This window comes from Podarcis vaucheri (genome assembly GCF_965113315.1).
Source record: "Podarcis vaucheri genome assembly, chromosome: 2".
NCBI classification, from domain to species: domain Eukaryota; kingdom Metazoa; phylum Chordata; class Lepidosauria; order Squamata; family Lacertidae; genus Podarcis; species Podarcis vaucheri.
Window position 1 is genome coordinate 30,825,021 of NC_138760.1, and position 26,133 is coordinate 30,851,153.

The 26,133-nt window shown below is 45.3% G+C and overlaps 1 protein-coding gene across 3 annotated transcripts in view; it reads right to left on the minus strand.

Moving 5' to 3' along the window:
• The window catches only part of SLC39A11 (solute carrier family 39 member 11), a 281,340-nt gene that overhangs the window by 113,531 nt on the left and 141,676 nt on the right, over nt 1-26,133 (minus strand). For all 3 annotated transcript variants that reach the window (XM_082212761.1, XM_082212760.1, XM_082212759.1), the window contains one exon: nt 2,983-3,153. In XM_082212761.1, the coding sequence (XP_082068887.1) occupies nt 2,983-3,153 (171 nt within the window). The remainder of the gene's footprint in view (nt 1-2,982; nt 3,154-26,133) is intronic.

Consider the following 26,133-nt stretch of genomic DNA (forward strand, 5'->3'; position numbering starts at 1 on the left):
CGAATGAAGTACTTAACCCGAGGTAGCACTGTACAGTCTCCTGTTCTCACAGTGGTCCACTAGATGCCCATAAGAGGCTTGCCGGCAGGACCCTGAACGCAACAGCAATGTCCCCATTTGTGATTCCCAGTAGCTGGCGTTCACAGAGTCATGGAGTTTGAAGGGACCACAAGGGTCATCTAGTCCAACCCCCTGGAGCAGTGCAGGAATCTTTTGCCCAACATGGGGCTCAAACCCATGATCCTGAGATTAAAAGTCTCATGCTCTACCAACTGAGCTGTCGCAGCTGATCTGCACCTTAGCCATCAAGGTTCGTAGCTACAACGCAGTGTGTCCTGCGCACACACAAGTAAAAAAGATGAGAAATTGCAACCTTGCCATAATCATTTGAAAGGATTTGGAAAGTCTGCAGAAAATTCCCCCCAATGAGAATGTGAGCCCTCCGTTCTTTAGGCTCACCTAGGTTTATATGTCGGAATTGGCAGCATCAGGCAGGTGCTTGAACTTTGCTATAAAGTCTTTGCTGGCCTCAGGCAGAAAGCTGGAGAAAGCAGTCTTCTGCTTGCTGGCTCACAGAACAGCTTAATATTATTAATGGGCTTTCTGGAAACTAAGAACCAGGACTTGCCAAGCCGATTACTGACACGCTCCTGGTGTTTGTCTGGTGGCAGAACTGCTCTGTCTTTCTTGTTTTTTGGGCTCTCAGAAGGTTGCCTTGCTGGCTTCACTTTGCAAATGATACCCTGGGAAGTACTGTGTCCAGATTGCCTTCCACAGGGCTAAAAAAATTTATTCCCTTTTCCTCTTAAATGGATTTTGTTACCCAAGAACACGAAAGAATATTTAAAAAGATTCTTATTATTATCAAGATGTAAAGAAGAGTACAAGAGAAAATGATACAAAAATATATATCCTAAAATGACTTAATCAGGGGTGTCATTATCTTTCATAAATACTAAGTGCAATATATTATTACTATGCTTAGTGAATATATTGCTTTCACTGGCAACCAAACTCATATAGTTCCTACTTTATCATATCCCACCTACATCATATAATTTATACCAATTGCAAGAGCATAAAATCTATGCAAATCCAAACCATTCCTAGCTTCACTTACTGAATTTGGCCCGATTCTTTATACTCAGCATGTCCTTATAACTCTGCTCTTAATTTAATTACCAGCAAGTGTTCCCATAATTTCCTTACTCGTTCTATTTTAATTTTTTTTAAAAAAATTACACTTCTTCCAGTAAAAAGGTAAAGGACCCCTGACCGTTAGGTCCAGTCGTGGCCACTCTGGGGTTGTGGCGCTCATCTCACTTTATTGGCTGAGGGAGCTTCCGGGTCATGTGGCCAGCATGACTAAGCCGCTTCAGCGGAACCAGAGCAGCACACAGAAGCACCATTTACCATCCCGCCAGAGCGGTACCTATTTATCTACTTGCACTTTGACGTCCTTTCGAACTGCTAGGTGGGCAGGAGCTGGGACAGAGCAACGGGAGCTCACCCTGTCGCAGGGATTCAAACCGCTGACCTTCTGATCGGCAAGCCCAAGAGGCTCAGTGGTTTAGACCACAGCGCCACCTGCATCCCTACTTCTTCTTCCCGTGTCTAGCATATATTATCCACACAAAGGTAAGTATATGCAACACCTGTGTCTTGTATTTCTTTTGGCATGCTGTGCTTGACATAATTTAACAAGCATAGCAGTAGGTTAGTTGTTACTAGGATCTGAAAATTAAAAAATAAATAAATTATAGCTTCAGCCACCATGCACCAATATCCTTCTGCTTGAAGACATTTCCACAAGTTAAAAAGACCTGATCTCAAAGGATTCAGTGCGCTGCCAAAAACTTCAGCAAAGAGGTGGAAACTGACTGAGCCCAAAAATCTTCATTCACCATTCCAGCGCTCCATTCTATATTTCCAATGCAGCTACGAAAAATTCACAGAGCATCTCAGCACAACCTGCTCTTCATTCCTTAGCTCAAGCTTCTGTTTCTCTGTCTGTCTCTACAATGAACAGCAGCAGCACAATGCTTTACACCAATGTTTCCCAAACCTGGGTCTCCAGCTGGACTACAACTCCCATCATCCCTAGCTAGCAGGACAAGTGGTCAGGGATGATGGGATGATAGTCCAAAAACAGATGGAGACCCAAATTTGGGAAACACTGCTTTAGACTCTGCTGATCCAAAAATTCCCACTGCTTCCCATGTGTCATTTGGGAGAGGGAAAACTTTAACATCTAAAATATCTCCATCTATTCAAATGGAATATAAAAGGTAAAGTGTTATAGGCTCTTCTTAAAAGAAATGTGTTGCCCATTCCCATATTATCTTGGGTTGCATGAAGTCAGACTTAAAGCATTTATTCCTCCAAAAATTCCCAAAACAACTAAGAATATGGGACAATTGCACTTGGGGTGTGTACTCTTCATAATTTTCTTTTGAACTCTTCACTACTCAAGATACAGGATTTAAAATAAAATTAGAAATATTAAGCATAAACCTGCTAAAATAAATTGCAAATTTTGTAGTTTCCTAAAGATTTAGGTAGATTTAGTAGCAATAATATGTTTATTTGCTTCCAAGTGGGGATGTGGTGGGGATGCACACATTTGCTAATTGTTGAACAAATCCAAAAAGGCACTTAAAATTTCACTCTGATGCCACCGAAGCAGATAACAAAAGCTGTATTATTTCAAAGGATTGTGAGTTCAGTTGAGGGTATGCATAGAGAAAATTGTGAAAAGAAAAGAAGGTTCCTAAATTGTGAAGTCATTTTCTCCAGGCTGTCTGCTTCTTGGAAGGACAACACAAAACAGTGTGTTTAAACAGTGAAACACAAATAAAAAGAATGCATGTCACTCTGAAAACTCTATGGATTGCATTTAGCAACTCAGATTAGCTCCACCTCCTGAACAACTAGGGTCTTCAAGAGTGAGACACTGGCACTAAGAAAGAGTTTGGTGCTTACCTGGAATATTGTGTATTGTTATTGCTAAGATGAGCAGCATGATCCGCCTCCAGCTATTGCTTGCTGGCGCTGAAATGCTGTCTCTGAGATTTTGGGATGGAGCAGGAACATCTGGCTGAGGAGCTCCAGCACCTTTCTTCCTCTGATAAGGTTCCCCATTTTCACCTTTATCTAGAGCAAGAAGAGAAACAAAGTGACTTTTTTTAAAATGAAAAAAGGCTAGGGTTCAGTCTTAGATAAGTTTAAAAACAAAGCAAAAGGAGGGGAATGGGAAATATTATTAATAATAATAATAATAATAATAATAATAATAATAATAATAATAATAATCTGCTGCTATTACAGGTCCTGAGTGGATAAAACTTGGGGCTCACAGGCCACAGCCTGCATACTTAAAGGTAAAGGGAACCCTGACCATCAGGTCCAGTCGTGACTGACTCTGGGGTTGCGCGCTCATCTCGCTCAAGAGGCCGGGAGCCGGCGTTTGTCCGCAGACAGCTTCCGGGTCATGTGGCCAGCATGACTAAGCCGCTTCTGGCAAACCAGCGCAGCACACGGAAATAGCGTTTACCTTCCCACCGAAGAGCGGTCCCTATTTATCTACTTGCACTTTGAGGTGCTTTCGAACTGCTAGGTTGGCAGGAGCTGGGACCGAACAACGGGAGCTCACCCCGTCGCGGGGATTCGAACCGCCGACCTTCCGATCAGCAATTCCTAGGCTCAGTGGTTTAACCCACAGCGCCACCCGCGTCCCCGCCTGCGTACTTAACACCCCCCAAAAAATCTAACCAGATAGTCAAACTGAAATAAAGCAGGATTGTAAAGGCTAAGGAACTGGGAGTAGCGTGAAGTCGCAGAAGAGTCTGTGGCACAACATGTAACAGAATCAAATTCCACGCACACAACAACAACTGTGTCCCTTCTACCTTAGGGTAGAAAACCCCTGATGCATAAGAACCATTATGCACCATATTTTTCGCTCTATAAGACGCACCCAACCATAAGACGCACCTAGTTTTAGAGGGGGAGAACAAGGGGGAAAAAAATTCTCTCCCTCTCTGCGCAGTGCCCCTTCAGGGAAGTGGCAGGAGAAGCGGAGCCCCTTCTGTTTCTCCTCCCGCTTTGCTGAAGGGGCGCTGTGCAGAGAGGGAAAGCTGTGCAGCGCCTCTCCAGCGAAGCGAAACCAGGAGAGCAAGAGAGGTCGGTGCAGACCGACCCCTCTCACTCTCCTGGCTTCAGGGATAGCCGCCTGAAGCCTCCGGAGCGCAGTGGGAGCGCTCCCGCTGCGCTCCGGAGGCTTCGCGTTGCTTTCGCTGAAGCCATGGAGCCTGCATTCTCTCCATAAGATGCACACACATTTCCCCTTACTTTTTAGGAGGAGAAAAGTGCATCTTATAGTGCGGAAAATACGGTATTTGTACAGCTTGTAGCAGGGAGAAATTGGGCATAGCTTCTTCCATCGCTGTGCTGCAGAGGTCTGGGGATCCACTCTTTTCACCTGCTTCTGGGAGCAGCATGAGCTGTAGAACAAAGCTGGAAGGCGAAGAGGTTGGGCTGAACTGTCACCATACTGTAATGAAGCACGCAGTTACTTCTGAATAGTTCTTTGCCATGAAGCTATTAAATGAACAGCAACTTCTTTCAGGTCGACCTACTACTGCCAGCATAATGCTACTACAGGATAAATGGGAGGGTTATTATGGATTATAAGACAGAAGGTGAAGGTGCATGGAACTTAAATCATCTCCCAAGCAGATATTCACCCATACAGAGTGTGTGTGTGTCTGTGTGTGTGTGTGTGTGTGTGTGTGTGTGTCTGTAGATTAACACAGATTTATTTTTTTATAGATTCTACCCAAGGGAAGGCCTGTAACCCAGCAAGAGGAATTCACCAACTGTACATGGAAGCCTATCCGGGACATGATAAATGAGGCATTACTTTGGGATGATGTGGGTCGCTTTATAGGAATAAATATCAGCATGCATGGCATTTTGCAGCATGCCCATAAGAAACAGGCCCTGCCCCAAGGACCTTACAATCTAAAAGTGGGATAATGGAAAGGGAACAGAGGAGAAAGCAACTGAGAGGTAGTTAACCTTTGTTGCAACAAGGGGATGGAACGACCGTTTGCTAACATTTTTCTGATATTTTGCTAGGACTCTTCCTGCCCAACTCTTTCCTCTCAGGCACAGCACTTGTTGAAAAGGACCCTTTGATTTAGCAGCCAGCAGAAGTAACGCAAATGCAAATTAGGACAATAAAAAGGGCAAAACATGCAGCATTCTGAATTGTGATAAAGAAATTCTTTCCATTTACCCACTAAATGTTAGGGAAAGCCGAGAAATAAAATGATGGAGGTAGCTGTTCCTGAACTTTACATAGGCAACAGCTGTGATCAGGCCGCAATGAAGATTTGACATTTTAGATGCATTTTACACTCTTCCCCACCCAGCTTAATTTCCTAGCAGACCAGCAAGTGCCAAAAGGCATTTGAAGGCGGTTCTGAATTAATGTCAATTGCTTCCCATGCAGCTTAATGCTAAACTGTCATGTTGCACTTAACTTGGTGGCCATTAAGAAAGTGTAGCATATTAAAAATGCTTCTGCAAACGAGCACATGACGCCAATAGAGAAAAGGCAAGGTCTCTTTTAAACCTGCCATTCAGAATGATAGCTTTGAGGGAGAAGTGGGAACAGCTTAAAAGGATTCATCGGTGCAAAAAAAGGAACATGGTCTTGTGAAGGGGAATATGGCCTTGTGAAGGGCTCAGTGCAAGTTAGTCCATCATGCTTTAGACCAGAGCTTTCCAAATTGTGTGTCGTGACATGTTGTTGGGCCGGCTGCAGTGTGTAGGTGTGTCGCAAAAACACTCCCCACTCTCCTCCCAGGCTGTAAAGGGGTGAGAGTAATCCCCGGTTTGCTAGTAAAACTGAATTACTGTGTCCCAAAATGATGCACGTCTAAAAAGTGTGTCACCAACATGAAAAGTTTGGGAAGTTCTGCTTTAGACTATCAGTGCTGCAAAGTGGCAGTTAAGCATATGGTGATACATAGTGACCACCTTGATTTTAAGCTGTGACAGTGTCACTTTTCAACCGTATTAATTGCATCCAACATGCATTGCATCCAACAATCTACAGAGTTCTTCTCATGTAATAGGACTTTCTCCTTCCTTCCACTCCCTCCGCCAAATAATTTTTTTAAAAAAAATCTGTTCTAGTGAGTCCCCCAGCCCTCTGGAGTAGATTTTGAAGAGGAGAGTGCAGGGGGTGTCCTATTTGAAGCAGCAGATTCTAAGCTCATGTGATCACAGAATAAACTACACATCCAAATAAACAGGGCACACAGTCAGTTGCAACTGAGGTTTGCCAGGACACAGTCACATCCAACTCTGTGGGTCTTACTTCTGAATAAAAACACTCATGGTTGTGCTGTTAAGTTTACCAGAACATGATCACAGGCCACTTTGGTGGTAGTGGGATCCATTTCCCTCTCCAGGAAAGATAAACTTATTGTAATCTAGTCTCAGACATTTCTCTTTTCTTTTTTGAGAGGTGGCTACTCAACAGCTGCAATGTCCCAGACCATGTGATAACACCAATATTGTAGCAAAGGCTATCCCATGAAGCATGTGAGAAGCCCCACAAAATCAAGAGGTAAAGGTAAAGGAACCCCTGACCATTAGGTCCAGTCGTGACTGACTCTGGGGTTGCGGCGCTCATCTCACTTTATTGGCTGAGGGAGCCGGCGTACAGCTTCCGTGTCATGTGGCCAGCATGACTAAGCCGCTTCTGGCGAACCAGAGCAGTGCATGGAAACACCATTTACCTTTCCGCCGGACTGGTACCTATTTATCTACTTGCACTTTGACGTGCTTTCGAACTGCTAGGTTGGCAGGAGCAGGGACCGAGCAACGGGAGCTCACCCCGTCACGGGGATTCGAACCGCCGAACTTCTAATGGGCAAGTCCTAGGCTCTGTGGTTTAACCCACAGCACCACCCGCGTCCCACAAAATCAAGAGGAGTGAATGCTAAATGAAAGGAAATGTTTTGGCAACTCTCTAGGAAGCCACCACCACAGCATTCCCAAGAACATACTCAGTGCTCTCATCCAGTATTAACACCATCTGCAAAGCATGACCCTTGTCATCCACCTACAGAAGCAGAGTAGTTGAAGTAGATCTGCCTTTCACTGACAGATTGTTCTGCATAGCATGTCTGCTTATGTGCTTGCCGCAAAGCAAGGTACTCCCTATATCCCAAGAGAGGGCCTCCCTGCAGCCTAATAGAGCTGTCACACCTCCAGTTGTCTAAGTATTCTGTTTGTCACTGTGACCCTTTATATCTCAATCTTTTCTCCACAGGAGGAAGCATAGCCCATGGTTGTCAAATATATTCACAGCAGCCAGGAAATAATTCAGAGCATCATTAGGACATGTGGGAATAAACGTCTGCAGACAGGAGACTGAATAATAAGAGTGTGCTCGATGCAAGGAATGTGGAAAGGCAGCAGAAGAGCAAAGCCAAGCAGAAGCATCTGTAGAGCAGCAGCCTAACAGCCTGTCATCCTCTCAAATAGCATGGAGCAGGGTACCAAAAGTGATACCCTCCAGATATTGCTGGACTACAAACTCCCATCATCCATGATCCCCAGATATGTTGGCTGGGCAACAGTTTCCCCTGGCATGGAAGGTGCTAAAGACAGATAGACTCCAGGGCTATGGAAACAGCCACTCTGCCTTCTGTTTCACAGGGAGCTGTCCAGCACCACAGAAATCTAGCAGTACATTGGACAGTTCCGAGCTTGGCCAGGTAGGCTCTGATGGACCAAGATTCTCCATCCCTCCCTCGCTCTCCCTCTCCACAATACATAGTCTTTTATTTAGGCCCTTATTCAACTAACCTAGCACACTTGTGAAAGCTAGCAAAAGGAGTCCCATCAGCACAATGGGGGTCTTTTGTCAGGTCAGGCTTCACCTGCTCAATTCTTACTGCCTTCACGCCTTCATGGCTACAGTATTAAACCAGGGATAATTACTGGATGTGGGTGGCTCTGTGATCTAAACCACTGAGCCTCTTAGGCTTGCTGTTGGCAGTTTGAATCCCAACGATGGGGGGAGCACCCATTGCTCTGTCCCAGCTTCTGTCAACCTATCAGTTTGGAAGCATACCAGTGCAAGTAGATAAATAGGTACTGCTGTGGCAGGAAAGTAAATGGCGCTTCTGTGTGCTCTGGCTTCTATTATGGTGTTCTTTTGCACCAGAAGCAGTTTAGTCATGCTGGCCACATGACCTGGAAAGCTGTCTGTGGACAAACGCCGGCTCCCTCGGCCTGAAGCAAAATGAGCATGACACCCCATAGTCGCCATTGACTGAACTTAACCGTCCCGGGGTAATTTACCTATTATTTTATTTACCTATGGATAATTATATGATTCTCTCTTATGTAGCTTTTGACTATGTCTCTGGCTGAACTCTACAACAATGACATTAACTTCTGGCCAGCAGACCACCAACTCATGACAGCAACCTAAGAGCTGTTATCAGGACGGATGGGCGTAAATTATCCATTTAGATCACCAAGGAAGGTAGATTTAAATCAAGCATTCAGCTTTCAAATTAGTTTCTTTTCTGAAAAAGTATTCATACTAACTGAATGCTGTAACTCGTATCTGCTTGCCACAAAATGGAACCATTTTATTATGCAGCAGCATAATCTAAAACGTCTGTTCATGCAACCCATCTGCCCTTTCTGCTATAGAATTTATACCCACTTGGGGAACAAATTGTGAAAATAATTGTTTCTGTTTGGCTTCTGTTTGGACTTTCAGACTCTGTTCCCAGAACTTTCAAGACACAAGGGTTTAGTAGTTGCTAGGCAGGAAACCATTTCTCCATGACATAGGAAGGTCCACATTGTTTTGTTGACGAGCTAAATATTCATAATCTGCATAATGGCTTCGGTTTGCTTTACTTGTTTCATCCATAAGCCACAACAGTGTTCAAATTAATTACAGAAAAAGGCAAAAAGCCAGCAGCCACAACCAAATCAATAAGCAAACAAAAAATATTTTATGTTCAACCACACTGCTGGTTCATGAATTAAGCAGGAGCGAAACAGAATTGAAAAAGCAACAAGATAAAATCCAAGATTAATACAGATGGCAATCAAGCACAGAAGCATCAAGAGAATTCTGTCACAATATGGTCAACAATCTGCATAATAAAAAACACAATTTATGACCTATTTGGGTAATATTCCTAATGCTTGATCACTTTTTGCTCCTTGGTAATTTTTACATGTAAAATCATGCTTTAATGCATGTGATCTAGGATGACTCATTCACTTATAAATATCACTAGGGTGATAAACATGACCATTAGATCTTCATCTGAGGCCCTGCTCCACATCCCTTCCACTGAGGGAGGCTCAGGGGGTGGGGGCCTTTACTTTTGTAGCTCCACAGCTATGGATTCTTTCTCCAGGGAAGTCCACCTAGAACATTCACTGACATTTTTTCAGAGCCCGGTAAAGACTTACTCCCTGTTCCGGATCTTTGATGAACTGAGCTGATAGTTAAGTGTGCTACCCCAACTTCCTGTTGCTGTTACTGGGGGGCGGGGGTGTTGCACGACGTATGGAAATGTTGGTGTTTTATATCAGTATCAGTATCAATATCAAACTTTATTTCAGTCTCAGACTAACATACAAATAAACTGAACACATAAGACTTAAAACAGGTAAGGGATTAAAAACTATTAGTTAAAAGGTGATTATATCATACATAACTTGAAAAGATAGAAACAAGGACAAACAGTTAAAAGCGACTATAAGGGAGGAAGCATGAAGGAGCACAGGTCCTGCATTTTGGGCCTAGTTTGTGGCACAAACCATCCTTTGAAGGATATCCATCATGGCAGCGGAAAATCTAGCAACTGAGTATGTAATGTCTGGGTTTTCATCTTCAAGTAGCAGGGAGGTATAAAGTTGTTTTGTGTGACCTGGAAATTTATGTAGTATAGGCAAGATGAACCTAGCTCATACATTGGTATAGCATTGGCAGTAAAAAAAGGCATGTTTCGTTGGAGACATTGAAGGTAGCAAGGAACAAATACTTTAAATTAATAGTTTCAGGTGTCACTTTGAAACCAGGTTAGTTTTAAGCAGTATTTAATATAGCTGGGTTATCTTTAAAAAACAAACAAATAAATAAACTATCACCCTGGGCCAGTAAAAAAGTCTGAGTCACAATAATATGTAATTAAGATAAGACAAAACTCTTAAGAGGGAAAATATATTAGCATCAGTCCAAGCAGTGATTATTTGTACCTCTTCCTGTGTGCTGGGATGTTCATTTTATGAGAGTGAACTGTGATAACACTCTTTGCAAGTTGCAACAGTAGAATTTTACTTGGCAGACATACAATCTAAAAGATCTGTGCCACAAGCATGCAGCACTTAAAACATCAAGCACCCTGTCTACTAACTAAAGGTCCTCAAAATGTATTCCTGGCGGGATTCATCTAACGAGTCCTGCCAGCCCTAGCCATCGTGGCCAGTGGGCAGGGTCTATGGGAGCTGTAGTGTGGCAACATCTCAAGGGCGGCAGGTTCCCCATCCCTGTTCTATGGGAATTATAGAGCTCCATGCATAACGTATTGACTTTCAGTGATATACAAATGTGAGATCAAGACCACTGCTAAGTCACCCTCTGGACAATCATCAGCACCATGCTGACTGCTGTGTCTGCCCAGAAAGGACTCAGTTTGTATTCAGTAGTGAAAGCACCACAGCAAACCCTCATGATCTATTGTAGTCTCTATTTCTCTTGTCTAACAAGGAAGCATTTGAAAGTTTCGTTTACAGACAATGTCAAATTTGAGAGTTCTGCCTTGTTTGTGAAGTCCTGATTGATTCATTTACTAGTAAAGGTAAAGGTACCCCTGCCCGTACAGGCCAGTCTTGACAGACTCTGGGGTTTGTGCGCCCATCTCACTCAAGAGGCCGGGGGCCAGCGCTGTCCGGAGACACTTCCGGGTCACGTGGCCAGCGTGACAAAGCTGCATCTGGCGAGCCAGCGCAGCACACGGAACGCCGTTTACCTTCCCGCTGGTAAGCGGTACCTATTTATCTACTTGCACCCGGGGGTGCTTTCGAACTGCTAGGTTGGCAGGCGCTGGGACCGATCGGCAAGCCCTAGGCGCTGAGGCTTTTACCCACACCGCCACCCGCATTTACTACACAGCAGTAATTTACAGACAGGCAAAACATGAGGACCTTGCTCTAATGGCAGGGAGGGAAAATTTCAAGGCTTCTCAGAGAATCAATATCCTGGTTTGGTCGGCAGGTCACTTGACAGCCTGCTTATTAAAAGAAGAAGTGGTGACAAGCAGCGGCGAACTCCCTTAAAAGATTACGGTCTTATACAGACACAGATTATGTGGTGTTCTTGGCTGCATTCATCTGTCGCAAATCTGAATGGCAGGAATGTGGGCATTTTAGCTGGGTCAGGGCGTGTCTTGTGACAGAAGGAAAAGACGACAAAAAGCAGATGCAACATGAACATTTGTCAGCAGGGATTCAAAGCTATCTCTAAAATAACATCAGAGGTGCACTGACATCTCCTCAATGAGCACCATTCAATGCATAGCTTCATTCTATAATCCTTCAGAAGTACTGTAACAACAAAGCAAAACTGTGTGCTTCCTCAGTGTACCTCCAGGTAGATTAATTTGATGCTCTACTGATCTGCATTTCTCTGGGTTCAAGAAAAGAGTTCATCCCACCAAATAAGCTATATATTTTGCTTTCTCTGACATACAGAGAGGTTCAGGCACCAGACCCATCATCAAACAAACTCTGATTGACAAAGATGTCTGGAAATGAGACATGAAGGCTGGCAGCATCAACCGGCATCATGTGGGAATCCCTAGCAGATGACCACAGTGCCTGGAAACATGCAGTCAGGTTATCCATCCTCAGCAGTGACCAGAAGAGGAATGACCGCTGGGACGAGCGCAGAGAGAAGAAATGCCATGGTGCATCTCCAAAAGCACAACTGGACACTTTCACCTGTCCCAGCTCCAATGAAACATGTCTCTTCATCAGTCTCTACGGCCACAGCAGGCACTGTAACTCTCCAATGGTTTGACTTCCATCCCCAAAGGCGCACTCCTCCATTGTCTCCAGACATGGACAGATGCCAATCATGACTACAAGATCACCTACTCAAATATAATGCACCCAAAACCAGCAAGCTATTCAACTGTTTGTTTTTTTAAAAAAAAACACCCTCTATGTGGAATTGTGTAAACTAGGTCATTCTTTATTCATCTGTTTTATCTTAGCAAATGTGCAGAACAAATCTCTCCACCCCAGTAAACGTTTGGACCAATCCGCAGAAAACCAATAATTATATAATGTTGTGATGTAAAAAGTGGATGATATTATTTGGAAATTAGCAGCACAGTGACCAGATCTTTGTTTTATATTCATATTATAAGGTATTGTTACCTATGTCACTGAATTTGTATGCTCTGTTCTGGTGCCGATCTGAATCAGGGATCGGAATGTACATTTACTGAAGCCATTACTTTTATTTTAATATGACCTTTTATTTTTCATGGATATGTATGTTGTAGCTTTGTTATGGCCAATGGCACTTCATCATAATAAGAAATGGAAGTGTACAGGTGGTACCTAGTTTAATTATAGTCACTGCTGAATTTTTTTAAGGAATAAAATGTCAAAGACTCGCAAAGCAGTAAAATAAAAGTTTCTGCAGAAGAGGGTAGGGCTATTGGGAAGCAAAGAGCCCAACCCCCCCCCAAAAAAAAAAACACCCCATGCATTTTTGAGTTTACAAACTCATACACATTAAATATATGAGGATAAACAACACAGATCATATCCAAACCCATCAGGCAGGAAACTTTGGTCAAGAAAGGTCACTTCTTACCAGTATCAGAACGATTTGCTTGTTTCAACTGTGCTATAACACTATTACTATATACATCATTGGCAGAGTTGTGCCACTAGTTGACTGTATGCCTATAAGTATATCCAGGCTTTGATATGCACGTTGCACTTTAATTTGCTGAACTAAGTAAAATTGTCCTTTATATTTGCAAGCCGGTTTGGTGTTTTGGTTTTGTTGTATTAAAATTGCACACAAGTAAAAAATGCATCTGTACGTCACCAGTATGGTTCTCTGCAGTAAGTACCCTAATCAGTGACAATACTAGACACTGTGTCAGTACTATCTTGCCTCTTCCTCCTCCATCAATCAGTACAAGAAAGAGATTGAGAAATATTTTGAAGAACATTCTGCTTAATGTCTTCCTTGATAACTAAGTGCTTACACCAGTAAGGAAAAAAGGGGGGAGGGAAATCACCCATTCAATCAGCAAATGCTTATCATGCCAAAGGGCCTCTTCTTCTCTGTAGGGAGGAGAAATGGGATTTCTGAATACAACATCACACCAGGCAATTGCAGCTGTTTCTTCCCAAGTAGGTTAAAATTAGCTGCTTGTATACATATTTAGCACCTCCAAGGACTACTATGTACTTTACAGAAAAAGGAGACATATGCACACACATGTATTCAATATCTGGCTCTAGCACGAGCAAATGTATAGAATATCCTTCCTACAGAGTGGGATCCCTGTTTCTTCTTGGAACCAAGATTTATAAAATACAGATGGAATCTGTTATGTCTTCTCTCAAAGTGCTCAAACATCCTGCTGCTAAGAAATGAGGTAGAAATTGAAAACCTCCTTCCACTGCCAAAGTCTAAGAAATAGTTTCTTGTTGCCACTTACCGTATTTTTCGCTCTATAGGACGCAATTTTTCCCCTCCAAAAATGAAGGGGAAATCTGGGTGCGTCCTATGGGGCGAATGCAGGCTTTCGCTGAAGCCTGGAGAGCGAGAGGGGTCCGTGTGCACCGACCCCTCTCGCTCTCCAGGCTTCAGGAAGCTATCCCAAGTCTTGCAAGCCCGGCGGGATGTCCTGCGGGCTCGCAAGGCTTGCGGGCAGCAGCCTGCACCCAAAAGCTGGGGACAGCGGGGAGGCGCAGCGCCGCCACCCCGCTATTCCCCGACCTGATCTGGAGGCTGGCGGGGGGAGAAGCAAGCCTGCTTCTCCCCCCCCCCCCGCCAGCCCCACAAGCTCGGGGGATAGGGGGATGGCGAAGCGCTGCCATCCCGCTTTTCCCCGACCTGATCGGGAGGCTGGCGGGGGGGGAAGAAGCAAGCCTGCTTCTCCCCCCCGCCAGCCCCACAAGCTCGGGGGATAGGGGGATGGCGAAGCGCTGCCATCCCGCTTTTCCCCGACCTGATCGGGAGGCTGGGGGGGGGAGAAGCAAGCCTGCTTCCCCCCCCCGCCAGCCCCACAAGCTCGGGGGATAGGGGGATGGCGAAGCGCTGCCATCCCGCTTTTCCCCGACCTGATCGGGAGGCTGGCGGGGGGGGAGAAGCAAGCCTGCTTCTCCCCCCCGCCAGCCCCACAAGCTCGGGGGATAGGGGGATGGCGAAGCGCTGCCATCCTGCTTTTCCCCGACCTGATCGGGAGGCTGGGGGGGGGGAGAAGCAAGCCTGCTTCCCCCCCGCCAGTCCCACAAGCTCGGGGGATAGGGGGATGGCGAAGCGCTGCCATCCCGCTTTTCCCCGACCTGATCGGGAGGCTGGGGGGGGGGGAGAAGCAAGCCTGCTTCCCCCCCCCGCCAGCCCCACAAGCTCGGGGGATAGGGGGATGGCGAAGCGCTGCCATCCCGCTATTCCCCGACCTGATCGGGAGGCTGGCGGGGGGGGGAAGAAGCAAGCCTGCTTCTCCCCCCCCCCGCCAGCCCCACAACCTCGGGGGATAGGGGGATGGCGAAGCGCTGCCATCCCGCTTTTCCCCGACCTGATCGGGAGGCTGGCAGGGGGGGGGGAAAGAAGCAAGCCTGCTTCCCCCCCCCCGCCAGCCCCACAAGCTCGGGGGATAGGGGGATGGCGAAGCGCTGCCATCCCGCTATTCCCCGACCTGATCGGGAGGCTGGCAGGGGGGGGGGAAAGAAGCAAGCCTGCTTCCCCCCCCGCCAGCCCCACAAGCTCGGGGGATAGGGGGATGGCGAAGCGCTGCCATCCCGCTATTCCCCGACCTGATCGGGAGGCTGGCGGGGGGGGGGAAGAAGCAAGCCTGCTTCTCCCCCCCCGCCAGCCCCACAACCTCGGGGGATAGGGGGATGGCGAAGCGCTGCCATCCCGCTTTTCCCCGACCTGATCGGGAGGCTGGGGGGGGGAGAAGCAAGCCTGCTTCTCCCCCCCCGCCAGCCCCACAAGCTCGGGGGATAGGGGGATGGCGAAGCGCTGCCATCCCGCTACTCCCCGACCTGATCTGGAGGCTGGCGGGGGGAGAAGCAAGCCTGCTTCTCCCCCCGCCAGCCCCACAAGCTTGCGGGATAGCGGGCCAAGCTGTCCCTGAAGGAAGAGGGAGACGGAGCACTCTGTCTCCCTCTTCTAGCTTGGGATGGTTGCGCTGCCCCACAGAGGCTTGGGAGGCTGTCCCTGAAGGCAGAAGAGGGAGACGAAGTGCTCCGTCTCCCTCTTCTAGCTTGAGGATGGCTGCGCAAACCTGGGGGGAAATCAAATTTTTTCCCTTGATTTCCCCCCCCAAAAAATAGGTGCGTCCTATGGGCCGGTGCGTCCTATAGGGCGAAAAATACGGTAGTTCTAATCAGCACACTGCTTTAAAGGTGGGAAGAGAAAGGAAGGAGGTGTAAAGACATCGCGGAAGACACCCCTGAACACAAGGTCCAGGACTAAAATACCCAAGAATAGTTCGCTGTGGGTTAAACCACAGAGCCTAGGACTTGCCAATCAGAAGGTCGGCGGTTCAAATCCCCTGCTCCTGCCAACCTAGCAGTTTGAAAGCACGTTCGAAAGTGCAAGTAGATAAATAGGTACCACTTCGGCGGGAAGGTAAACGGTGTTTCCGTGCGCTGCTCTGGTTTGCCAGAAGCGGCTTAGTCATGCTGGACACATGACCTGGAAGCTGTACGCCGGCTCCCTCAGCCAATAAAGCGAGATGAGCGCCACAACCCCAGAGTCGGTCGTGACTGGACTAAATGGGCAGGGGTCCCTTTACCTTTACCTTACATAATGGTAAGAGAGAACTTAGGAAAAAGGAACAGAGAGAGACTTCTATGCCTCTTTCAAGTTAATAAACAGAAACAGTTTTTAATTATTTAGAATCCGAGGAAAGTGAAGCATCGATCTAGAAAAGCAACTTTGTAAAATTAAAAACAATTGTTGCAACACTGGAAATGGAACTGCTTCCAGCAAACATATTCTGTATTTCTGAAATATTCACACATTGCGATGTGAAAGCTGGAAGGGAGTTATATGGGGGAGTGGGAAGGGAAGAGTTGAAAATTGCCAGCATAACTTCCAGCATAAAACAAACAGACAGACTGTATTTAAGCTCTGTAGCCCATCCTTTGTTTTGGAAAGGACCTGTCGTTTCTTCCCTACAGGAGGGCTGGTAATCTCATATTGCTACCCCCTACCTCCTTGCACATTCCTCATTGTTTTCAGAAATGCCACCACTGGATGTTAACACTTGGGAGATTGAGAAAAGATAGACCATTTTCTAATATTAGCAAAAGCACATACTTCCATCTCCTCTTGAGTTATCATTACTCAACACAGCTATCCAAACCAGATGCTGGCACATCTTAAATAACAATGGCTGTCAGCCATTCATCATAGAATTGTAGAGTTGGAAGGGACCCTAAGATTCACCTAGTTCAACCTCCTGCAATGAAGGAATCTCAACTAAGCATCCGTAAGCTTTATTTGTTCTGCTTTGAAGCAAGGTAATTTCTTAACAGTTCTGTCACATTTCCCGCATGCTATACACATATATATGGGACGCGGGTGGTGCTGTGGGTTAAACCACAGAGCCTAGGGCTTGCCGATCAGAAGGTCGGCGATCTGAATCCCGGCGATGGGATGAGTACCTCTAGGAGTATTCCAAGCATCCAACTGTGACAGTGTTTAACCTCTGATTATTTCAAAGACTCTTTTCATGCTCTCACTTCCTACCCAATTTTCCACGAGACACCATGACCCGCCAGCTGTCTACACGGTGAGCAAGCTGCCTAAAATTCAGCTGGTAAGGCAAGGCATATATGTGATATTCTGATTAACTTTACCCTCATGCTAAGGCAACAGGCACTTGTATTGCATGTTTAAAACACTAGAAAAAAAATTTGTAAGGATTCTGTCCTCTTAAATATGGCAGCCATCTGGAAAGAGCTGAACGCTGCCAGTTGGCTGGGCGAATGCCTGCCCACGTTACTGAAAGAAAGAAAAGATCCAAGCTCCCTCTCATCTCACAATTCTGTGCAATATCCAATAAAATAACAACTTAATTCACTGGCACTCTGACAGGCATATCTGATGGCCTTTACCGTAAAAAAAAGGACTTGTGCAGGAATCAACAGGTGCAACTCTGAGGGGTGGGGATGTTTTCTTTTTAAAAATTACAAATCCAAGCCAGAAATTAAAGAAGGGAAGTTCATAATTAAAAGGATGTTTGCAATAACTATACTTAGGCTAGCAGGTTCTTAAAATTAAAATGCATATGGTGTTTTGAAAGATCTGAGAGCTGTCAATTCCTTCTCCCCTTCAATCGAGATGTCTCACTTCCACTTTTGAACTGGATAGCACAGTGTTTAATCAAATGCAAGCCTTTACAGCAGGGCCACGCATTCGGCTGGGTCCTTGACGTTGCACCCTACTGCACTACCCTGACCTCCACGGGTTCGGTGCAGAGGTCTGAGAAAGGAACCCTTCACACAAAGCAATTGCTTGCACAGAGGGAGCCTGTGCAAGCTAGACACCCATACAGCCAAGGCATGCGACTCACATGCACAACCTCTGCAAAAGCATTGCTCACACGAAGTGCAGCCCTCCTCCTCTTGCTACATGAGTGCCCTACATGCAAGTGAAGGCATGAATAGGGCTTATGAACAGGGTTTACGAAGACAATCCTCCAGTGAAAAATGCTTGACAAGGATTTCTAAAACTGCTTTCAACACCATTTCAGGTAAGTGCAACTGGCACTCAGAATTTAGGCCTGAATCCTAAAAACACGTTCTGTCCAGACTGTTTTAAAGATTTGATTACTAAGCAGCCTAATAGTTCTGCAGTTAGAAGAACCCAATGCTCTCACCTTCATTTTTTTAAACACAAAGTATGTCTCTTCACACATCTGGCTTTGATAAAACAATGATAGTATTCTCCTGGTATGCCCCACAGAGGACCTTAAGGTCCACAAATGACAACATTTTGGAGGTCCCAGGTCACAAGGTGGTTAGATTGGTTTCAACTAGGGCCAGGGCCTTTTTAGTACTGGCCCCGACTTGGAGGAACGCTCTGTCACAAGAGACTAGGGCCCTGAGGGACTTGACATATTTCTACAGAGCCTGCAAGACAGAGCTGTTCTGCCTGGCCTTTGGTTTGGACTCAGTCTGACCCTTATGTTTCCCCCCCCCCTTAGGGTTTTGATCTATGGGCTACTTTTAAAACGAGGCTGCATTTTAAATTGCATTTTAACCTGTATTTTAAATTGGGGTTTTTTTCTATGGTTTTTTTATTGTAATTTTATTGGTGGAAGAAGGTGGGGCATAGGTTTTGCCAACACCTCATTCCTATTGCAGTTCCCTGGAAAACTACTCCAGAGGGCTGGAGAATCCTCTGGAAGAGTATGAGGTATCTGCAGGAGAAATCAGGAAAGAAAGAAAAACCTACTTCCTCCAGTGGGAAATTCGACTCGGTTCTCAGTCTTTCTGTAAAAGGAAGTGACACTCAGGATACAAATCATTGAGTATTAACAGAAAAGTCTCCTTCCTCTCCCCATGCACAGAGGCCTGGTTCACACATAATGCTAAACCATGGTTTGTTTAAGCTGTGGTTTGCTTAACAGGTTAGCTATGAGTTATGTCACAGACAATCAAACTATGGCTTTTTCTCCAAAGTCTGTTTTGTTTTTTCTGCTCCTCTTTCCTATTTGGTGAGCTTCTGGGATAGGGTAGTCAAACAAATAATACTTAAGCTGCTGGGCAGGCTTCATACGTGAACACCAAACCATGGTTTAATAAATCATGGTCCAGCATTATGTACAAACACAACCACACCCTTGCTACACTGATGTCTGCTGGTGAACAAGCTTCTAAGTGCAGCTAATTAAACTGGAGCTTTCTAAGTTTAGCTTCAAATATTCTCTTCTTTTCAATACTTACATTTGTATTCACATACTTCCCAAAAAATATGAACCTAGTCACAAAATACACCACATCAAAGCACTGCATCAGCAGATTATTTCGTCCATTGCTTAAATTAACTTAATTAACAAAGCGAAACTAATCCTTGTAAGAGCTCTCACAGCTTTCCTTAGAACCTGATGCCTTCCTCCTTTCTAATATTTACTTAATCTCTTAAAGTGTATGGCATTGGACTCTTTCTAACCAATGCTGACGATTGCCTGGAGCAGGGAGGTCTAACCTCTCAGGCCAAGTGGGCTGCAAGAATACATCCGACACAGAACCCGCAGCCCACACAAAGGATTAAATGTCCCTGTCGTAATTTAAAGTGTTTGTAAAATAGTTAATATTATTTAATACACACAATTAAAATGTTTAATTCAATATATATATAATTAAATACACAATTGCGTAATGTATTTTAGATATTTATTCATTAACCAAATTTAATGCACGAACTCTGGGTGGAAACCACAGGAGGGGAGAGTGCTCAAATCCTGATTGCCTGCTTCTCATTGAGAACAGGATGCTGGCCTAGATGGGACATTGGCCTGACCCAGCAGGATCGTCTTATGTTGTGGAGCAAAGAATAATAGAACTGAAGAGTTGGCAGACACTCTGAGGGTCTTCTGGTCCAACCCCATGCAATGTAAGACACATGATTGACTTTTCGAAATTCTTATCACTTTTAATTATAACAGGTGTTCTAAACTCACTTCAATCATAGCACCAACATCACCCGGGGTGAGGGGTAGGGAGTGGTGTTCGGTTTGTTATTTTTTGCTGCTGCTGCCCTGCTGTTGACCTAGATCAGGGATAGGCAACCTAAGGCCCGGGGGCCGGATGCGGCCCATTCGCCTTCTCAATCCGGCCAGCAGACGGTCTGGGAATCAGCGTGTTTTTACATGAGTAGAATGTGTGCTTTTATTTAAAATGCATCTCTGGGTTATTTGTGGGGCCTGCCTGGTGTTTTTACATGAGCAGAATGTGTGCTTTTATTTAAAATGCATCTCTGGGTTATTTGTGGGGCAGAGGAATCCGTTCATATATAGTCCGGCACACCACATGGTCTGAGGGACGGCTGAAAATGGTTCCTGACCCCTGATCTGGATGTACCTTGGATCTCAAACGACTTGGCTCCCGAACAAATCGGCTCCTAAACGATCAAAACCTGGAAGTGAGTGTTCCAGTTTTTGAACTATTTTTGGAAGCCAAACATCCGCCGGGGCTTCCATGGCTTCTGATTGGCTGCAGGCAGTCACTTGGTGCCTCTCCGCCGCCTCCCCCTCAGCTGTAGGGCGGCTGAGGGAGAGGCGGTGGGCAGATGCAAGCCCCACACTGCTGTTTCAGGCAGAGTGGAGCCTGCAGGCGCCCAAGCCAGCACCCCACTCCCAGGAGAGACGCATGGCTTGGGCACGCTGCACGCCCCGCAGTGAGTACCGGCCCCCGCAGTGTGGTGCCCAGTGCCAGCCTCGTTTCATTACGTGTGCTGACTGAACTAAAAAGTTTCGTGAGACCAATTTTATTATTTTTAAAAACTCATATTTTTGTCATTTTGTCACACACACCCCAGTGATGACACCTGGGCTGGCCCGCATCCCCCTTCCTCCGCATCCCCCTTCCTCTGCTACTGGCTGCAGGAGCTTCCTGCAGCCAACCAGAAGCTGTACTTTGGTGTCTAAATGTTTTGGAAGTCGAACGGATTTCTGGAACGGAATGCGTTTGACTTCCAAAGTACAACTGTACAGTGGTACCTTGGGTTACAGACGCTTTAGGTTACAGTCTCCGCTAACCCAGAAATAGTATCTCAGGTTAAGAACTTTGCTCCAGGATGAGAACAGAAATTGCGTTGTGGTGGCGCGGCAGCAGCGGGAGGCCCCATTAGCTAAAGTGGTGCTTCAGGTTAAAAACAGTTTCAGGTTAAGAACGGAGCTCCAGAACGAATTAAGTTCTTAGCCCGAGGTACCACTGTTCTAGATATGGGGCCTGATCCAGTGGGGCTCTTTTTTCCTAGACTTGCTGGATGCAGAGGAATGGTGGCAGGCACCAGCTAGGGGACCCCCAAGGGAAGACGTAGGGGAAGAAGGCTCAGAGCCAGAGGATTGGTAGTGGGACGATAATGCATGGTCAGCGGGAAAAGAGGGAACAGACTGGGAGGAAGAGATGTCAGAAACTGAAGAGGCAACAGGGTTTAGTGAGCAGGAAGAGACTGGGGCAGAGAGCAGTTCAGATTCAGAGGCAGGAGAAGAGTGGGGCCAGGAGACAGAGATGAGGTGGGCTGCTGAAGAATTCAGCATAGGGAGAGATGGCAGCCAGTTATTGTTGGAATGAAGAAAGTACTGCAGTAAGATTACTTAGGAAGCAAATATAAAAGGGAAGCTTTGGGTTGACGTCACTGATTTTCTATCAAAATCAGGAGATCCTGATAAAAAAGCAGACACATAATTTTTTTCCTTCAGCTGAGAAAGGGAAAAACAGTATTTTTCAGAAATAGAATAAAAACTCACAAATGTCATAGCCATTAAGAACAATACAAATAATAATAATAATAATAATAATAATAATAATAATAATAATAATAATAATTGTAACAACAACAAGGCCACCTTTATAGTAAAGTTCTTATCGTTTCCATATGAACAGAAGTTTAAACATTGCTTTGCAACTTGCTGGATTTTTCACAACCTTCACACACAATCAAGTCTGGAAGAAGAAGAATGGCTCAAGCTGCAGGCAACTCAAAAAACCCTCAAAAACCAATAGCTGTTATGAAATGGTCTTTTTATTTTGGATCATTTCTTAATGAAATTTCCAAGTACTGGCAGTGATCTCAGCATCATTTTGCTCAGAAGCTGCCCGTGGAGCAATCAATAGACACAGTGCCCCCGCCTCATGCCTTTCTGCAGCAGAGCTGCCTTCCAGCTCAAAAATTGAAATGTGCATCAACCATTAGATAGATTGCTGTTGGTATGTCTGTACCTTTTGCTACCCCTCTGACTTAAATATGTGTTTCTGACCAGACAGAACAGTAATGGAATGACACTTGGAAGGCTTTACCATGAGAGAGTCTATTGCTCCCATCCCTAATTACACGTCTGTGTTGAGAAGGGTAACATGGCGACCAGGCCTACCTGTACCTTCTTAAGCTGGGTTGAAGTCTCCAGCACATGAGGAAATGGGAGGGACTGCTGGAAGTCAATTGCTGCAGGTGTTCGTGCTATGTGTTCCTGCTTGCCCCACGTTCATCACAAATTTGGGGGGCTGCTATGCTGGGCTGGACCCTTGGCTTGGCATTGGCTTTCTGAATTCTCAGTAGTCTGGTTGCCTTTCCAGAATTTGACTTCTGGCCTCTTAAAACAATATTCCAACCTCCAAACTTTCAAGGAGCATCACAGTGTCCTGGTTGAAGACACTGGCACAGAAAGCTTTGCTGCTCTTTTTTGGCTCTTGGAGGTAGGACAAGTAGGCCTATAAATAGGAAGACAAATGTTCTAGAGGGGTAGCTCGACCATCCCTCTGAGCAAAAACAATGAAGGGTATTGCGGCACTAAAACCAAAATTTATTAACGCATAAGGTTGTACTGACTGCAGTTCACTCGGGCAGATGTGTGTAGCAGATATGTATTGTAAAAAGGAAATGTAAAAGATCAGAAGGAAAGGAAATGCGGAAACAAAGCCAATGACATTTACCTTATTAACAATGGCCATTCACAAGAAAAACTGTAGCTGATAAGACATATATTTGGGGATCGGTAAGCCAATTAAGACAAGCGGTGTGATAAAAATCCATTGTGCTGATTTAATGCACAAGTGGTGGCATTTAACTTCTGGGTGCATTTTAACTTCAGTGGTTTCACTTTGCAGTAGCCATTTGAGATTCTCTTCAAGGATGGCCTCCGTAAATTCCTTAACAGAGTGCTCTAGTTTAGAAGACTGAAAAGGTCCCCACACTGGTTTTTCTATACAGTGGTACCTCGGGTTAAGAACTTAATTCGTTCCGGAGGTTCGTTCTTAACCTGAAACTGTTCTTAACCTGAAGCACCACTTTAGCTAATGGGGCCTCCCGCTGCTGCCGCGCCGCCAGAGCACAATTTCTGTTCTCATCCTGAAGCTAAGTTCTTAACCCGAGGTAATATTTCTGGGTTAGCAGAGTCTGTAACCTGAAGCGTATGTAACCCGAGGTACCACTGTATTGCCATTTCCAATGTCAGGTTTGTGTCCATTTATTCTTTCGCATAGAGAATGACCTGCAGAATGCAAACGGACGCTGCCGGCAGTTGATGGCATATAGTACACCCAAAGATGAGCAAGTGAATGAACTCTTAACGCCATGGATGACATAAAGCACCCCATATGGTGCTGCCCAAAAAGATTTGGACATATGCATACGTAACAGACAATCTTTATAGAATTCCTTCAAATCATAAAAAGTTCAAAATGAAATCTTTAGTCTCGAAGTCTCTGAAAATCTTTAAATGAAGCAAGGTACCAAACTTTGCACGATGGAAGACAAGCTGTGAAGCTTTGTATATTCAATAATGATGTCCAACACTGAACAGTAATTCCAGATATTGACTTATTGTTTCGTAGAATTCTTCATCAGCATGGTGGGTGGATATAGAATGCTTCATAAACCCATCTTATTTCGAATGGTACCTTGGGTTACATACGCTTCAGGTTACAGACGCCTCAGTTTACAGACTCCGCTAATCCAGAAATATTACCTCGGGTTAAGAACTTTGCTTCAGGATGAGAACAGAAATCACGCAGCAGCAGGAGGCCACATTAGCTAAAGTGGTGCTTCAGGTTAAGAATAGTTTCAGGTTAAGAACAGACCTCCAGAACGAATTAAGTTGTTAACCCGAGGTACCACTGTATATAAATGAAAATATCAAATGCTGTGGAACAGTGCTCATGTAATAATGTAGTCACTGCATTGATATGTTCAGTGTTGGACATCATTGTTAAATACACAAAGCTTGTCTTCCATCGTACTAAGTTTGTCTACAAAGATTGTCTATTACATATGTATATGGTCATCGTGTTGGCTAGACATTGTTGACGTTCTCTTTGCAACACAGGGGTTTGTTTGGATGCAGAAAGATTTGGAGACAGTGGTGCCTGCATCTGCCACAGGTTCTGTATCCTGATTACGTGGTCTGCTGTTGCTTGTGAGTAGCTGTTCCATGGTTCAAGGACTTTCTGTTCGCAAGCACAGACCTACCATTGAAGGCCCTTGAGAGGCATGTGCCATTCTCCATAATTGGCTGAAAATCATCGCGACGGAGGGTTGTCAGTGTCCCAGAACTCTGGCTGCTAACCCCCCTCCCCCCACAAAAATCTGGGTGCGTGTTTCCATAAAAGAAGCTCAGCAAGTTCCACCACCTCTATTTCCAGAAAGAAAAGCCCTGGTGCTTGTGATCATTATGTAGTCACACAGTTGTGCCCAGAAAGTAAATTTTTGGACATGAACCAATCCAGGCTCAGGTTGATAGTGGACTGAAAGTTACTGAAGTCCTAGCAGAACTGTACTAATGCCTACTGTCATATAATCCATATAATGTCAATATAATCCATATAATGAAGATATCCGCAACGTATCTCAGGTCCACCCGAGGAGAGGCTTTGTGGAGAATGGTGCTAAGAAAGCATCATTCCAAGTCAACTATGAAAATGCTGTCCTACTGTAGAGACACGTGAGTGCTCACGGCTTTGCCACTGATCTGAAGATACAAGTTCTCCCTAAGCTGAGCTCATTATGTGTAACTACAAAGTAACAGGGACGCGGGTGGCGCTGTGGTCTAAAACATTGAGCCTCTTGAGCTTGCCAATCAGAAGGTCGGCGGTTTGAATCCCTGCGATGGAGTGAGCTCTCGTTACTCGGTCCCAGCTCCTGCCAACCTAGCAGCTTAAAAGCATACCAGTGATTGATAAATAGGTACCGCTGTGGCGGGAGGGTAAACTGAGTTTCCATGCGCTCTGGCTTCTGTCACGGTGCTCTGTTGTGCCAGAAGCGGTTTACTCATGCTGGCCACATGACCCGGAAAAGCTGTCTGTGGACAAACGCCAGCTCCCTCAGCCTGAAAGCGAGTGAAGGGCCGCAACCCCATAGTTGCCTTTGACTGGACTTAACCATCCACGGGTCCTTTACCTGTACTTTTTTTACAAAGTAGCAGAGTTCTGTAACCAGGTGTGCTATAACTTCATCAGGTATGATATTCCTGGCGGCTTTTAGTCCAACCTTGTGGGGTATTTTGGGGTAATGGACTAGTAGTCCATGTAAGGTTATGCCGCAATTAATTTGTCAAGTCTTTTATTGCTTTTGGAAGAAAGATGAAAATAAAAAAAGAGAGAATGGTTTCTTTCCATTCCATCTTGCTCTTTCAAAATTATGCCTGCAAAAGGGTATTGGCATCGTAATGCATTTCCTTATCCAGCAGCTACCAGACAAATGCACACTGAAGATTGAGAACTGGGGGTGGGGGTGGGGAGAGAGAAATGCTCTTAATGAGCTTTCATATTATCACGCTTGAAATGGAAAACCAAGCCTGACTGCTCTCAGGCTGAAGACAGAGACAGAGAAATTAATGACGAGACTGAGATTCTTCCACATACATTCCTCTCTTTCCAGACCAACAAGATCCTGGTTTTCCCCTAATAGTATTCGTTTTACTGACTGTCGTGTCCAAGGCACCAGTTAGACAGTCAGATATGATTATACCCTGGAATCCTCTGGTGACTCCAGAAAGCTTATTCTTCCCAATTAGATTTGAAAGCAGTAAACAAGCTCCCCAGAAACAACTAGTGGCAAATGTTAAGTATTTGACTTGGTACAGGCTG